The sequence below is a fragment of the Lactuca virosa genome, chromosome 3 (genome assembly GCF_052849685.1).
Source record: "Lactuca virosa cultivar CGN04683 chromosome 3, Lactuca_virosa_CGN04683_v6, whole genome shotgun sequence".
Classification (NCBI taxonomy): Eukaryota; Viridiplantae; Streptophyta; class Magnoliopsida; order Asterales; family Asteraceae; genus Lactuca; species Lactuca virosa.
The window spans coordinates 139,083,080-139,100,582 of record NC_136428.1 but is presented as its reverse complement, the minus strand read 5'-3'; the positions used below and the strand labels follow the sequence as shown (position 1 = coordinate 139,100,582).

General features: G+C 42.4%; 1 protein-coding gene, 1 non-coding gene and 1 pseudogene across 2 annotated transcripts; 1 reads left to right on the top strand and 2 right to left on the bottom strand.

Moving 5' to 3' along the window:
• Nucleotides 1-5,478: 5,478 nt before the first annotated feature.
• Nucleotides 5,479-6,764, bottom strand: LOC145164108 (DNA polymerase-like). Its single transcript, XM_079082833.1, has 2 exons — nt 6,071-6,764; nt 5,479-6,026 (listed from the first exon to the last, which is right to left on the bottom strand). The coding sequence occupies exons 1-2, from the start codon at nt 6,762-6,764 to the stop codon at nt 5,479-5,481; spliced, it is 1,242 nt and encodes a 413-aa protein (XP_078938959.1).
• A 1,938-nt stretch (nt 6,765-8,702) lies between these two features.
• Nucleotides 8,703-9,191, bottom strand: LOC145162641 (putative mitochondrial protein ymf1; annotated as a pseudogene).
• A 7,915-nt stretch (nt 9,192-17,106) lies between these two features.
• TRNAW-CCA (transfer RNA tryptophan (anticodon CCA)) lies at nt 17,107-17,180 on the top strand. Its single transcript has one exon. It is a non-coding gene; the product is annotated as a tRNA-Trp (tRNA).
• The last annotated feature ends 323 nt before the right edge of the window (nt 17,181-17,503 follow it).

Sequence of the window (17,503 nt, the reverse complement as noted above, 5' to 3'; positions counted from 1 at the left end):
AATTTCCAAGAAAGAACCCACTGAGGACAAAAAGTCCAAGTCCTCTAAGTCTACAAAATGCAAGTCTGGTGAAGGGGATTCTTCTCAACAGAAGAAGAAGAAGAAGATAAAGAAGATGGCTCGCAGGTCTAAGAGTCCCACTCCTCCAAGCTCAGAACAAGACGATGAGGAGCGTACGGAAGAAGAGGTTCATCATGTCTCACCTAGAGAGAACACTCCTCCACGTTCACCTACTCCACCAGAATCTCCAAATCATAACCGAGTTCCAACTCCACCCCACTCACCGAAACAGACTATTCCTCTCTCTGTTCCTATTGTAACTCCACCCATCACAACTTCAGAAACTACTCCACCACCACCACCCATTACTTCTGTTCCTTTTTCCACAATTCCTTTATCATCTCCAATTCTTACAGCATCCACAACCACTACCATTCCCAACCCCACATTGGAAGTCAATGTATCTGATACAGGGGCTACTACTGCAACGGAAACTCCTGTCATCCCCAAACCTCCTTCACCAACCAATTCCTCTGATTCTGGTGCCACTCTTGGGGGAAACGATGAGGACTTTGATTCCACCTACTTCAGTCCTTACAGGCTTCCAACTGATGATGATGCTGATGTTCCTGTCACAAGTCAACATATACAGGGCATAAATGAAAAGTTGGATCGATTGCTTGAAGACAGCAAAGCCTATGGTGGTGTAGTTCTCAAAGCCTTTTTGGAGACAGCTGTTGAGCAATATACACAGGCCATTGACAAATCTACTCAAGCAGTTGATGAGTCTACCTCTACTTGTAAAAGGGCCGCAGCAGAGGTTACTGAGGTTGTTCACACAACTCAGATTTTCCTTGATTCGTTGAAAGTTGATGCTGACACCAATGCTGCGAAGGTACAATCCTCAGTGGAATATTTTTCTAAGTCCCTTAAAGATGAGAGCACTAAGTTCGAAGCTGTACGCTCATCGCTTCAAACCGAGACCACTTCTTTTTTACAATCAGTGGATTCTCGTTTTGATGCTCTGGCAACTGAGAGTGCCTTGAAGAAGGATCTGGCTAAACATAAGGCAACCATTGATGTTCAAAAGGTGCAGCTGGCTCAAGCAGAGAAAGAAATTTCTTTGTTAAAAACTCAAAGGGCTGTGTATAAAAGCTGTGCAGGTGACGTGAAGGATTTGTTGATAAACTTGATTGAAGCTCATGATCCAATCCTGACTCTTACTATTTGCAATCATCTTACCTCCAAAATCCTCCCTGCTATTGCCATATTAAGTGAAATGAAAGGTGTTTCGGAGGGGGTCGTACTTCCAAAACAAGGGGGAGAGAGTAGTGCTCGTCGAGTTGTTCAACCGAAACTGATTGTGAAAACAGAAGGTGCACAACCGAAAGTCACAACAGAACCGAAGGTTAATTTAGCTTCAGGTTCTGGTTCTCAATCAAAACCAAAGGAGATTAATGATGAAAGTGAGAGTGACGTTGAAGAAACCATAGCCGAAGCTCTCAAACGAAAGAAGAGAGACAGAGAGCTGGATGAAACGATGAAAGTGGCTAAGGAAGCAGAGGAGAGGGAAAGGAAAAACAAAGAAGAAGAGGATGCCTTGAAATGCAAGAAGGCTTTGTTTCCTGAATGGACCAGAGAGACACTTATCAATCAGGCAATTGAGTTTCCTTCTGTTTATTGGTTGGAACCAGTTGCTTCGTTTGACTGTGATAACTCTAAGGACTCGTAGTTCGATATGCCTATTACCAGGAAAGCTTTTACGTTTCATTGCTTTGAGGCGACTGCTGAGGTTCCTTTTCCTCACCCGAAGGTTGACAGGGAATTGATTGATTTCTACTTGAAGTATGGTCAACCACAGTACTAGACTTGGAGCGCACAGAAAATTATTACAGTCAAGGTACTGAAACCTTCTCCTGCTTGGAGATTTACTAATGTTAGTTTCAAGATCACTCGTGGTTCAGCAAACACGGTGTCAATCATCTCTCTAGAAGATCTTCCCAATCTCAATCCTCATGATTGGATTTTGCTATACAACATTCTGTTCTTTAATCCTAAGGAGTATGAGCCTATATTAGAACATCTGAAGCGAATGTTGGCCTCCTATATCCATGAAATTGCAACTATGGATCAGGAGATAGCAAAGGTGATGAACAAGAAGCCGACTGTGAAAACAACGCCTAAACCTGGTGATGTAAACAAGATGAAAATGGGACAGATAGATTCTACAAATCTTACTGTCATGTTCACAAAAGGTGAAGCTCACAGGTTTCTGTTTGCTCTGGTTGACAAGCATCTCTTTTCAACAGACTGCTTGGAGCATATCATCAACATCATACACCGATGCAAGCAGAACTCAGCGGCTGATAAGAAGAACTTTACTGACATGCTTCGGTGGTACATTACTTTTCGCCAACATCTGTTAGCCATTATACCGAAGGTGTTCAAAACTGTGAAGAAGCCTTCTGTTGTTAAGAAGGAATGAGGTTTCGGCTCCAAAGACGCAAAGGGGGAGATTGTTGAGTCCATTTGTGTTGCGTCTTGGGCCATAAGTTTTGTATCCGGATTGGGCCTGTCCATCCGTGATTATCTAGATTAGTTTCGTTGTTATCTAGATTAGCTATTAGGGTTATACTATAAATATGCATGCATGTATGCATATATCAGCAGTTGTTCATCACGTTGATTACTTGTAACCCTAAACACCTCTACAGTTGAAGTTCTTTATCGAGCTCTTCTGAGGTGTTAAAGCATTAATCATACGACATATTCAGTGCCATTCTTGTGTTCTTTATTACGATCATAATCAATAGCTTGCACATAATCATACGATCCTAAAAGAACTTAGTTCTAACACTTTTGTTCTTTGGCCTTGACTTTCCCCATCCCCCCTCTTTCTTAGAATTCAACATCTCTTATATGTTCTTCATTTTATTCGCCCACTCTTCATTCAGGGTGGTTAGAACCAGGGGAAGATCTTCCACCTTTAAGGTCATAGCACCAGCACCTGAACGTTTACTCTTACTGCTCTTCTCAGGTTCACCTCTTTTATTAGGATTGGCTGCCTTGAGGTTATTGTTTGGAGTCATTTGTTTATCACAGAGCAAGTCCCCCTCAGTCACTGCCATAGTTGACCCAGTATCAACCCTCTCTTCCAGATCCTCCCTTCTTTGTTTGGGCCCAATTACTCTCCTCGGGAGTTATCTCCTTGACTACACCTCCTCGGCTTTATTACCCAGACATTCATCCTGAGCAGTCTCTTCCGGTTCCTGGGATATCTTTATTCTCTTTAGGATGGTCGGAAAGAACTCCCTTTGGGGAATAAGGAATCGATCCTAAACGTCTTTGGTTCCCGGCTTTGATAGCTTGAAAGCAAAGGTGAAGATTCCATCTTAGCCATGGACCCCCACTAACCAGCCTAAAGATCTCATCCTCCCCCCCCCCCCCCCCCCTTCATCTTGATCTTGACGGAGGAACATGGATTGGGTCTATTGTAGCTTCACTCCTTGGGATAAGTTATCCAATAAATGTCGTGGAATAGGAAGAGATCATTTGAATACCGAAACTCTTCTACGTCAGCCTTTGAGCAAAACCTCTTTTGTTTCGAGATGCAAAGAATCATATCCCAAAACTAAGAAGGAATCAAGTTGCAAACTTTCCTCCTCAGATGAGGCTAAGTTCAGCTAGCCCTAGACAGATCACATCTCATTAGAAAGGTATTGAATTATCATTAGAAAAAGGGCTTCCCAGAAGAAAGAATTGGATTATCTAAGTCAGTAAGAATGACTAGGACCTAGCACAATACGTTCTTTGATTCGACATTCCCGGTCAAAGCAGTGATTCTAAGCCTTTCGTTAGCTCGTTACTTCAGGGTATTCTCAAATACTTTTTGGTAGGAGAACTCTTCCTATTACGTACGGATAGTACTACTACTCTTTGTTATCCACGTAGTATCTTCGTAACAACCACAGAGGGAAAGAGCCTTAGCTTAGGTTGAGTCTTTGTTTACGTTGATTGTCCGGGAAGCCTTCCCATTTGAAAAAGGAGAACCGAGCAACAATGGTTTCGGGTGAACAAAGGACAACGAACCGGATGCAGTGGTGTAGGACTGCAAAGCCATAGCCTGTGACAACGATGAAGACTCGATGCTTGAGTCTGTCATGAGTGAAGATGCCACTAGGGAAGCAGAACACACACCAGTAGTTGAGGCTGGAATCAAAGTAGAGTTCTCAGAGGAGAGGAAGAAGGAGCTGTTGAGTCAGATGTGGCATTAGACTAAAAATAGGTTCTACTCGAAGGAAGAAAGAGGGCTTTCGGAGACCTTCTTCAGCTCAGAGACCCAGTATGTAAACTCAGCACTGAAACCCTGGTATTCGACTAATGCTTGGAGTTGGCGTCAAAAGATGAAGGTTCAGACTCCTTACTTCAAATATCAGTAGTCATCTCTATGACACTTCTATACCGACATGACTGGGCAGGTAGGCTCCCCCGGATGAAATCTATGGCAGGTACCTGTGGACCAACCTCTTTCTGCTACCTGATTGACAAAGCTTTCAGCCCTATCAAAGCCAGATCCCTCTCCTTTCACTCGACTTACTTCGTACCTCTCGCACTGTAGGAATTAAGGTGACTGACTTACGTACCTTATCCCTTCTCAAACATATCATGTCTCTTGCAAAGCCATATCTTCTTTCTTTTATGCTATCCTTTTTCCATGAAGTATATTAAACCATTCTTCAGGTTGATGAGCCAGAACCTGAAATAGTTTCCAATGAACCAGTACCCACACCAGAAAGATTGCATGGGGCTGATGCTTACAGGGATGTGGCCTACTTGTATACTAGTTTTCTATGGGGCTACCCAGAATCTATATGGGCTTAGGCCTGCCCAAATGATGTTCAGCGGTCTCTACCCAAGTAGTTGTGGCCCATGATACAAAAGACCCGCAACTAGTTAATCACTCCGTGCCTTACCTTCTAACTAACCTCTTCGATTTCGCTTATCCTAACAGTAATTGATTAGGCGTAGCTGTTGAAGCTGATGGTTGTTCACACAGGCAGGCAGTGTTATGTGATTATGAGGGTGTATTTGCTTCACAAGGTAGTTAGTTTGCTCATGAAACAGACATGATAGTCTTCACTCACAGTAACTTGAGTGCGGAGAAGGGGTGGTCTTACGGAAGGTCGAAGAAGGACCACTGCTTTGTTCCAGGGGTGAAGTAGCTATTTCGAGTTGGACGTTCGTGACTAGTGCCTATGCAGCCTTCACTTGGTCAACGGATTGGTTGGATCTGCTGCTTCAACTCGGTCAAATGAAACTGCTATATGTTGTTGGGGCTAAAAGTGAACTATGCCAATCACATTGATTAGGACCCATCGCATCATTAACCGGTACCAATCAATCATCCACCCTATCTCATCTTTTCTAAGCCAATTTTCTTAGGGATCACCTGACCACCCAACCAAAGTACTGAAGGCTCTAGTCCGGGGGTTTCTTCTTCTTCTTCTTGCCAGTATTAGGTTTCTTCACCTTCTTCTTAATGTCAGTATTAGGTATCTCGTCTATAGTAGGGTTAGTGCCCTCTGTAGGTTCTTCTTTCATCTCCTTGTCTCTCCCCTTTTTCTTCTCTCTTTCCTTATGATATAATTTTTCATGGAGAAAGAGATTCTCGTTCTTAAGATGTGTTACATCAGCCATTAGCAACATGACTAGTTTTTTGCTAATGTTATCTAATCTAGACAGGTCTTTGACATCAACAAGCTTTGTATCAACCCAGTACTCCCCCTCATAGACTTTTATCCTCTTAGGCTTTTGATTAAGCCCAATCTTGACATTTATGTCTTTCTTGAAGATGTTAAGTGAGGACCACTCAATCCTGAAGTTGGCTTCCACCGCTACTTTTAGCGTACGATCAGGGTCAACGTACTGTGAAAGAAACCATTCTGGAGTGATTTCCTTATTCGCAGGCCCTTTGTACTTGACATTATCCTTTCCTTTCTCATTCCAGAAGTAATAGGCCTTCGGAGCTAAAAGTATCCTTTAACTATTCTGTCCTCTAGCTTAAACAGACCTGAGATAGAAGATGAAATCAATTCTTCAGGTACTGGCTTACTTAGCACAACAGAGTCAGTGTCCGTGTAGTAAGAGTCCTCTCTCGAGGTGTAGGGGTACATATAGATCCTAGCATAGGCTGTGATTGCAGCAGCAAGTTGGACAGCAGAGTTCTTCAGTGGATCCCAATAATATGTCTCTGTATTGCTATGATAGTTAATGATGTATTTGGAATCGCTAAGCTCATCAGTAGATATCAAATTAGTCTTTCTTATTAAAATTTTGCGTCTTTCGTTATCGCAGATCTCGGTTATTGTGCCCTTAGGGTTAATGCCGAATCTACCATATAGCGAATTCATAAGCATCTTATACACATAAGACAAAGCATCATTCCCTGACTTTTTAGCTTCTAACCTGCTTGAAAAGAAAGAGCTTACAAACTCCCTGAATGGGCTTTCCTTCTTCTCAAAGAGGTAGCCTGAGATTGGAATCACTGTGTAGCCAATCTCTCCAGCAAACTTCAATTCTTCGCTATAGTATACACCTACAAATTCTCCTGTTGGAAAGATGAGAGTACCCTCCTTCTCTCGATAGGGTAGAAAGGGCTTCTTGATAGTTTTCGGACATACTATATATGCTTCAATAAAGCCTAACATGCCATCTAAGTCCCTGTCTTCCAGATTTCCATACCAGACTGGTACACCACCAGGCATTGGGTATTCCTTCATGACAAATGGATAGAGCGAGTTCACATCGTAGTAGTATAGGTCCTCCCCATAAGGCTTATACACATCCGTATGACCACCATAGTATTCCTTTGTAGTGAGTAGGGCCTCTTTCTCGTTGATCAGTTTGCCTCCGCTCTATTGAAAGGTCTCCATTCCTACGGCGGTTTTGTCAATGAACCCGTGGATAAGTAGGCCTTTCTTGCAGACCGATCTTCTGCCGAGTTCCTTCCTTCGTTGTCAAATCTGATGATACGCTTTGGCGATGTTACCTACCAAAGAAAAGGCCTGCTAGGTGATCGAAATCGCTCAGGTCAACGAGGACTCACTCACCTACTCCTTATCTCATACTTTCTTCTATCTGCTGAATTAAAAAGGCGACCCGCCGCGCCGGGCTATAAGATAAGAGACAGCTGTTGTACTACTTGACTGGTAAGAAAGAGCTTCTGTAAGAACTGGAAGACTCTTGTATGTACGGTAACCCTATCTTCCGCAACTGGTGGACTGTTGCACATAAAGGCCGACAGAAGCAACCTTTCTTAGCGCGCTTTTCAAGCGCTTAGCTTCTGCTATAAAAAGGTGGCAAGGCCATAAAGTAAGTGAAGTTGCAAGCCTAAGCCAAGAAGGTACGAACGAAGTGACGGGCCCTTTTAGAGAGAGGGGGCGGCTTTCTTGTGGTAGTCATTACGAACATCTCTCCTCTTCTCTTAGCGTGCACAGTTTGCTTATGCCTTAGGCACATCTATCTTTCTTAGTTTCACATTGGCCTAATGAATTGAATATGAATAAAAGTCAGTCTTTTAGTAAGCGTATATAAGCAGCTGTTTAGTGTATAAGCAATTCTTTAGTGGTCGCACCGGTACGATGGAGGTTGGTTGAAGATGATGTTACGCGGCGTTCAGAACCAGTCTTGAAGTGAATGAATTAGAAAGAACGAAGAAGTAAGGAAATGAGACGACTCTTTCTTGAACTATATTATAAACAGACCTTCCCCTCCACACCAATCATGAGTTTTTCTCCATTCCTCTCATATATCGTCGTAACGCCCTTAATTCTAGGTTTTGAAAAAGACTTTTCATGTCATTCCCATTTAGGTCCGATTCGGATCCCTCCGTTGTTTCCTTTTCCTTCCGCACCATTTCCTCGAAATGAGAAAGAAGATGGTACACTTGAATTGTATTATTTAAGTGCTTATTGCTTGCCAAAAATCCTACTTCTACAATTGGTAGGTCACCGGGTTATTCAAATAAGTCGTGTTTTTCGTGGTTTTCCCATGTTACAACTTCCGTACCAATTCGGTCGATCCAGAATGGATCGGTTAAACATTCCATTAGGGAGCCTGGTCTTGACTTTTCTGTGTGGTATTCATTCTCGTTCGGCTCTTGGAATCACATCCAGCAGTGGTGGGAACAGCTCGCAAAATCCAACCACTTCACCTACTTCATTGCCCCCAACCCTTTCTCGTACCTCTATTGAAACAGAATGGTTTCATGTTCTTTCATCGATTGGTTATTCCTTTCCGTTCGTATCTATTTCTCAAATTTTGGTCTCGATTAGTTCACAAGATTGAATGGCCAATTCTCCTCCGGACCCTCGATTCGATTGTTTTCCAAGAATGTTGAGCCGGGTATGTAAGCCATGTATCTGGGAGGAACTTAAAAGAAGGGCTTTCGGATTTTTTCACCCCGTTTTGTGGTCTTGCAGCTATTTAAATAAATAAGAATATAAAATTATATATATATATATATATATATATATATATATATATATATATATATATATATATATATATAAGACTTTTTTAGAAGAAAGATTCTATATATGTCCAATCCCCAGTGGTGGTGGGACCAACCAAGATGTATGTCGTCCAACCCAACGTCAGACTCTTTCTTCCCAACCTATTTCACTCTCTGGCCGCAGTTATAGTTATTTAGGTGGTATCCCGCGATTGAAGAGATCGAATTCCTCCGGGGAACGCACGAAACAAAGATATGAACTGGGTAAATAGAAATGGAAAAGAGATGTTTCAAATTCTTCAAAATGAGAAGCTTTTTCTACATCCATATGATCTACTAAAGTAGATCGATATTGCCCATATAATAAAAGCAGATCTTGGTCCATGGAATCCCAAGAAGGTAAGAACTCCAACCTGTCCGATACTTCTTCGGCCTAATACGATATACAAGTGGGACCTACACTATGCGCAAGCTGTGCGAAAAACCGCTTCTTTTTTCCGGTTCTGAAACAACTTGGGCGAAATAGGGTTCTACCGGGAAACCATGGATTTTTTAGTTTTCGCCATTGGTTACTGGTTAAGCCACTGGAATGGAATGAGATAAGAACCTCTGGAGATCTTTCCTCTCCACTTACTCGTAACAGGCTTTCCCTCTGTACAAGACTTCTTCCGAATGGCATAATTGGGAGATGATTCCTCGATCTTCAAAGAAACCGACTCCTCCTACTCCTTCTTCTCCTTTAGGATAGGATCGTCGTTGGTCCTTCTTTCACTAATGATCTAATGATCTCACCATTTTCTAGTAGTTCTCGCGAACGCGCGAGGGACTATCCTTTCTATCGCTTGCCCTTTCTTTTCACTCTCAAGACAAGGCTCCCTCTCTTTTATAAAGCGAAGCAAAGTGCATGGCGCTGAAAGCTCAATAAACATAGACAAACACGATGCAGGGCATAGCATAAATGAAACCGCTGATCATTTCATAAAACATATATGCTTGACCTTTCTCGATGCTTTTTTTGGGTGACTTACCAACCGACCCAGCAGTGATCGATGACAGAATGGTACAAACAAATCAAAGTCATTGGATTTGGTAGTTCTCCATGGACTTCTCTCTTTAGCCCTTTGTATATGTTCATAAATGGGTGTGCACCTCCAGATGGGCGGGGGCCGGCCTCCCACTCTCTTATCTTATGCAGTATTTATTAGCGGTTAGGTGGATCGTGCAATAAGCCTCTCTCGACCCTCCGTTTCTCATACGTCTTTATGAAAGCCTCTCGCCTTTCGAGATCCGGTCCATCATCAACTTAGTCAGATCTTCTTGTTTGCCCGCTTTGATTAGGCTTCCTTTAACGGATTTGATGGGCATTTCGTGCCTGCAGTCTTGTTGAATTCGACCTTTTATCAGGGTAGTGTAGTAAGGTTAGAGGCAAAACTAGAAGAGTTGGCCCTATTTCTCTTTTTTGATCAATTCGATTGCAGTCTCCGAAGTCCTTCTTGATCGATGGTCCCCATTAGCATTAGTGCTAATTAGCAGCCGCTTTTTTTGGAAGGCGAGATACTTATGTGTGACCGCGGATTCCACGGTAGCAGTAGTTCTAGCTCTACATTAGGAGCAGGGGGCTCTATCTAAAGGAGGTACGGACCCCTCCCATAGTACGGTACGATGCAGCTGAAAAACTTAATAGGCTACCGCGGCCCGCTTCGCTTTTGTTGTGGAGCTCACTGCTTTTGGAGTAGTGCTTGCAGCTTGCTGCTTTCTGTTCAAGCGGAGCTCGCTGTCTACTCCACGAGTCGTCACAGCTTCACCTACGCCACTTGTATATAGACAACAATAGCGCCCAATATTTCCCCTTCGCGTAGTTCATTGAACCTTCCAACTTCACTCTGTGGTCTGTGCTAAAGAAGCGTGTCTTAACTAATTCCTTTGAACTCATTTCACCTATTCTACCTCTCGATATCTCCTCACCTTGCAACTTTTCTTTCTTTTCCTCATCCCACGATCCTTTCCCATGTCGTGGAAGTGAGCTCCTTCGTCGCTCCTTCATTCTTCATAACGACTATAACCAAGCTGCCAACCAATAAAGTAAGCACCTTCATGGACTGAGACCGTGGAAGCTCCGTTAGCACCGTAAGGCTGTCTTTATCCTGAGAACCCTTGGGAATATTCAGAGACTCGGCTAATGCTTCTAGGCCCACATTCGGAAACAGACCAAGCACCTCTCTTACCCACTCACTATCTAATAAACTGGACTGGCTTATTATCTGAATGAGATCGGAAAGAGAGGAGGTAGCCCAAATCTTCCAATAGGCGCATACGAAAGGTTCTGAAAGAATTGAAAAAGCTCTGAAAAATAAACAACCCGACCTGAGGAACTACCAACAACGGAAGAACTAGCAATAGCGGGAGAAACCGTTTCTAAGCTCAGCTTCACCCCATTCCCCGGGATTCTTTCTTTGATGATATGCCCTAAGCCCCTTTCAGAAGACCGAAGTCATTGGTGCTTTGCATAAGGGGTAAGAGCGCCATAAAGACTATTGGTACCTATCATAGACTTGACTCATTTTATGGGCTTGAACTCCTTTCCCCGAGTTAGAGGGGTTTTCTGAAGGTCTTCCTCAAGGGCCACTTGGTTCTCAAAAAGACTGTTACCCCCGGCCAGAGTAGAAGTAGGCAAACGGATGTTTCTGGGGGGAACTACGGGAGACGGAGACAGGTGGTTAGGCGAGATTCTAACTTCTGGCTCATCGCAATTCCATTTCTTAAAGTGCAAGTCCAGTTTTCTCTTTTTATGAAAGTGAAAGTCAGGTTAGCCCCTTCTTTCAATTCCAAAGATGCTCTCAAATTGTTGTTCAAGATTATTTTACCCTAAGGCTTCTCGCCATCTGAACTACTTACTGAAGGGCAAGCACCAACGAATTACTCACTTCATTCACAGCGCGGGGGAGAGACAGAGAGGGGTCAGTAATAACTCACAGCTGGGGTAAAAAGGTCCTACTTCCTTATTCACTCAAGTCATTGCTTTGACCGAACCATAGGCCGAAAAGAAAAGATTTTTTAGATACTTGTTACAGGCCTGACCAAGAGCGCAAAAGAGCTTTATTTAGAATTAGAGTAAGGGCACGCCATTTGCAATGCATTTTCTTTCTTTCGACAGGACCCCCTTCCAACAGAAGAAAAAAGATTACGCCAATGCCAATTGCCAATGATATAGAGTTTCTAGCGATTACAACTATAAAGGGCAGGAGATAAATTAAAGAATCGTACTGCAACTGCTGAAGAGAGATCAGAGCTAGTACTAGAGGAAGCGATAGCCGACAAAAGAGCTCAGAGAGCAGTGCAACTAAGCGGGAAGATCTGTGATCTATTTGAAAGAGCATATCGCAAAGACCGGTATATTGCACATACTGATTGATTGATTGTATAGATTGAGTCTCAATTATAGAGTTATGATATATCTATAGTACCCCCGCCGATGAGACTTTCCAGCTCGAGGCTAGAAGCTACCAACACTTTAATACAAACAAAAACAGAAATCAGAATTCGTAGGGCCCAAGGCCTTACAGAAAAAGATCGATGAACGATTAAGCGAGACTTTGCCTTAGAGGCCAATGAAATGAGACCAAGAAGCTTTATTACACAAAAGTTCTTTGAAGACCTTTTGCTTCTGCTTCCCTGCTTACTATTGCTATCACCTCAACTTCTTTGACCTGCTCAGTTAGAGTGAAGATCAATAATGGGCGGAAAGGAGTTCACACAAGACCATAGAACGAGAGAGAGAGCCTTAGCTTACCTGTTTAACCGTGCCCTCCTATCACACCTATCTCCCTTTTCCTTCAGTCACATCCAGACTCAGTTCTGCTTCCAACTACCGAGCTTGGACGTATAGCAAGATTGAATAAGAGATATGGCATACGGGAATAGTATATGAAATCACAAAGGCTGGAAAGAGACTGGAGAGGAGCGTGGAAAATACTTAATAAAGCACCTTAGCAATTACTAGTAATGCCCCTATCGACCTCAGTCTTGTTTTTTGCTATCTTTAGTCTAGAACTAGACTATCTCATTAAACGTCGAATAACCCTATGATGCTAGCTAGTGAAAAAGGAAGGAGTCTACTTCTTTGTTGGCTTGACTCCAGAACTAGTAGAGGAAGGAAGCGATGATCGGTCTATACCATTAAGCGTAATCCCACTAGCCAATGAAAGGACTACTCTTCTTGGACTGTGAGCGACGGCACCAGATCAGAGCTAAGTGAGAGATGATAAATGCGATTAAACTGCTTTATAACTGCTCGATTTATAAGTCTTGCCTAAGTCCTAGACTTGAATGAAGTAGGCTGGCTGAAAGTCGTATTTGCTTTTGCGTTTCTTGTTCTCTTTTCTTAGTTCGGCCCAAGAAAGTACAAGATATAGCTTGACTAATATACTAAGATGATAGCTAGAGACTAGAGATGAGAGTGCAAGATCTAGATTTGTAACAAATATTCGACTTTGCTTATGCAAATTGTTATGTACCAAAACCAAAGAATATCGTCGATGGGATACAAAAAAAGAGGATCCTACTTCGCTCATGCACCGTCTTTTCACCCTCCTACCGCTGGTAAAGCTAGCAGTCTAATAAAATTTCAGCATGTTAAGACAGCACACTAGTACATTTTCATTGACCACTGAGACCAACCCCCAAGCCCGGTCTTTGAACTAATAAAGATGGCATAGTAGAAAACTTCAGACTGACTATCATCGCGCTTGAAGTCCACCCAAGAGAGTTCCCTGGGTTCTCGTGATGAGCGCAGCACAGCAAACGGTGTTTGCGCCAGAGGAAGGTGGTGAGAACCGTTGAGCCATTAGCTTGCTGAGCTTTTCTGATTTGGGTTTCTCACCCACATAACCGAGAGGAGGGCTTTTTTCGTTATAGAAAAGAAAGGTCAATGAAAGGATTCAGTAATTACGCCATGCATCACCATTGAGTGTTGTGCTAAAGAGAAAATAACCGAAAAAAGTTCCCCACATTGGGAGATAAAAGAGAAGACTGCGGTCAATGATCAATTGTGCACATCCTTTTTGGATGGTTGGCTTAGAGTGAAAGCATACGAACATAAACTTTGTGACTGACTTCGCCGTATAAGCATATCTTCACTGAAAGTCATTAGGGCTGCTTTTGCCCATGCCATGAATGAGAGTGAGTCCAGTCCATCTTCCTTCCCTGGATATGATGTGTCCTCTACATTCACTTCGTCCTCCGCCTCTACTGCGCAAAGATTTTGATCCCCCGTTTAGTGAGTCGTGAAAGCACCTACCTTATGTTTAGACGTATTGGTTTCAGTGAAAAGCCAAATAGAGAGTTTTGCGTGTGCCTGCTTTAGTAAGAGTAAGGAAAAGCTTGAAAAGCGTACTTGCTTGAACAACGGAAAGAGGTTCCTTTAGTGGTTCAGCCTTAGGTCTCGGTTCAGGTGCTTTTCATGATTGTGGTGTTTGATTGGGCACGGGCATTCCTGTCCTTACTTAGAGTTCAAGTTGCCACCTGTCTATCGAAGGGGGATTTCCCAGCCTATCTCGGTATATGTTACCGAAAGAAGGAAGAATAATCTAATGATTTCCCTAATTCTGTGAGAAAGAAAAACCAGTTTGTTAGAGCTGGGGCAGAGAAGCAATCAACAGAATGGGTCCATGTTGTTCACAAGTGAAGGCACTAAACGGATCAAGATCTCGTAAATTCATTGTCTTTCTTGATTCAAATCAGAAAGAACTTATTTCGCTATTAAAACCATGCTTGAGCTGTCAGCTTATTAGCATCCCTCTTCTGCGTTAGGAATTGTCCGAAAAGGTTCGATTGAATCCTATGCTTTCATGGTCCCTATCTCTGCCCCGGCACTGGCCGACACGTAGGTCTATTCCGCGCTTTCCTAGGTGCGAATCTCCATCTACTAAAAGTAGGGGTGGTTGCCATAAATAGATTGGGTCATTCGTAACCAGAGCAATAACCGATGCTACAGCATAAACTAAAGCTATATGTGGCGGCCCCTAAAGGCGTAACTGACAGGTTCTGTTTTATCTGCCCATCCGAGTCATCCCGTACTCCAAAAAAGCAGAGGTGAGCTCCGGAGAGTGGGACGGATCTACCTGGCCAAGGTGCCAATGTCAAGTGGTTATCCGAAGTGTTGGAATATGCTCTACCTACGGTACCTAACTAGTCTTTCTTTTTGGTAAGTAAGAATACATTGACCGATGGAGGAGAACTCCCGAAGTAAACATAAATGAAGGGGCATACCTCACCCCAGGCAACCAAACAAAGAACTCAAGACACTCCCCGAGCTCTAAAATAAAGAAACTAACTTATGGAAAAAATTATTGAAATTAGATTACGATTACAAAGGCTAAAAATAATCCAAGTTTCTACGTAATCAAAAAGAACCTAAGGATTAACCGAAACTAAGCACATACTAAGCCCAATAAGACACATTGGCCTAGATATACATGAGGCCAACTGAAAAACAGGTATACACATCAAATAAACTAGGATGAAACATAGGATTCGGTGGATGATTCGGCATCCTTTATTAATTGCGTATATAACGGTAGCCCTTCCTAAATAGTTTTTGAGTAGGCTAGGAAAGAAAGAAGAAATGATAGAGCGAAATGGGTTGGTTGCCCAAAGGGCTATCTGATCTGATCATGGGGGGATATCACAAGGCCTTAAGGCATTGGTTTGCTAAATCGACATACAAGAAGATTGCATCATGCATGGGTTCGAATCCTATTTCTTCCAGTCTTTTCCTACTGAACACTTTCCTGCTCAAGATAGGGTACTAGAAAGGGATCATACGAAGGCTATGTTCTTTTTTTATATCTACCCTGAATGACTCCTAAATAAAGGTTTTCATTATATCTAAAGTGTGCAGTGAGGTATCTTTATATTATAGGTAGCCAGTCTTTACTTCACTCGACACAAGCAATGCCCAAAGAGTCCCATGCCTTTCTTGGTCGGACCAAGCCAACTGGCGATTTCCGACAAGTCTTTCCTAATTTTTAGAGCAAGAAGCGGAACTACAGGAAAGCTTTCTTTATCTTTATGGATAACCAATTCATTTTCAAATATAGTTGGGAGACTTTACCCAATAAATGGGTAAAAAAAATGAAAAGATCGGAACATGGGAATAGCTCTGATACCAATACGGACTGCCATATACAAGGGTTCAAGTTTCGATCGATATTTGCGGAGTTGATCAACCCTCTCGAAAACGAAGATTTGAAGTGGTCTATAATTTACTGAGTACTCGGTATAACTCACGCATTCGTGTACAAACCAGTGCAGACGAAGTAACACGAATATCCCCGGTAGTCAGTCCATTTCCATCAGCCGGCCGGTGGGAGCGAGAAGTTTGGGATATGTTTGGTGTTTCTTCTATCAATCATCCAGATCTACGCCGTATATCAACATATTATGGTTTCGAGGGTCATCCATTACGAAAAGACCTTCCTCTGAGTGGATATGTGGAAGTACGCTATGATGATCCAGAGAAACGTGTGGTTTCTGAACCCATTGAGATGACCCAAGAATTTCGCTATTTCGATTCTGCTAGTCCTTGGGAACAGCGTAGCGACGGATAATTCAGAATCAGAATAGGTCCATGGGACAAATCAATAGGAAATGTAATTTGCTTCGTAAGAAGAAGAATTCACTTCTATGAAAGACTTTCATGGGAATTGTCTTGATCGTCGAGTATCATTTTAAAATAAATAGGAATAAGTGTTATTGCCTGCAATTCTTCCCAGTATGGAATAAGTAAAGAATCAAGCCACAAGTCTCGATATATACAAAAGGCACTGGTTTTTTTCTTTCTTTCGGTTTCATTGATAGCAGAATATCCTGACTCTATAAGGGCGCTAGTACTTAACTAATAGAATAGAAAAGGGGCCTGAAAAAGTAAGAGGTTGCGCTGCTACTCTAGGCTCGCTTCTTCCCGCCCCTTATTGAAAACGAAACTAACGAGCAATCAAACAAACTAAAGCGCTAACGTTATATTACTTAGTAAAGCAACATTTCGCTCTAGGCGCTCACTTTTTTTCTGGGTGGAAGCTGGCGGCGGGGCTTGCTTAACCGGGTACATAGAATTGTGATCTCTGTCACATGCAAATCTTTCTATTGGGAAAGCCTTGCTTATTCAATTCATTCAAAGGGCTGATTATTTAGAACCCTGCTCATAAGATAAGTAAGAAAGCGTTGGTGGGATCGGCGGGATGATGATGAGTATCTAAATCAATAAAGACAAAAAAGAAGAAATGGCAAGAGAAATTGAATATCGATGGAGGTACATTGCCGATGTGGAAAACAGGGCAGGGATTCTCTACAATGACACTGTAGACCAATTGAAAGGGATGTAGCGCAGCTTGGTAGCGCCTTTTTTTGGGAAAAAAATATCACGGGTTCCAATCCTGACATCCCTACCTATTCTTCTCCTCTGGGCAGTCACGAGGGATCCATTGAGATCGATTCGGACATACATAATTTTCATTTTCTGAGACTATATGCATGTTTAGTATTGGGGGTACAAAAAGAAGCCTTTTCTTTTTAGTCGTATCTACTATGATAAGAAAGCGTTCTTAGTTCAGTTCGGTAGAACGTAGGTCTCCAAAACCTGATGTCGTAGGTTCAAATCCTACAGAGCGTGATTCTGTTCTTGTTAGGTCTAATTAGAATTCAAGAACTTCACTCATTTGAACAGAAACCTTAATTGAACCTCCCGCGGATCAAAAAAAGGAGGAAGTCAATAAAAAAGAGATGTTAATGAATCAAAGGTCCAACAGATCGCCGCGTCTGTCTTGCAAATATGCAGTTACGAATAATCCAGCCAAAAAGTAATAGCAATTAGACCTAACACGATTAAAAATAGAAAAACTTCAATCATTTCTATTTATTTGAAAGGGGAAAAATATAGGGTTCCAAACCTAAATAAACATCCGAATCGCCCATGAACCTTAATGACCAAGAATT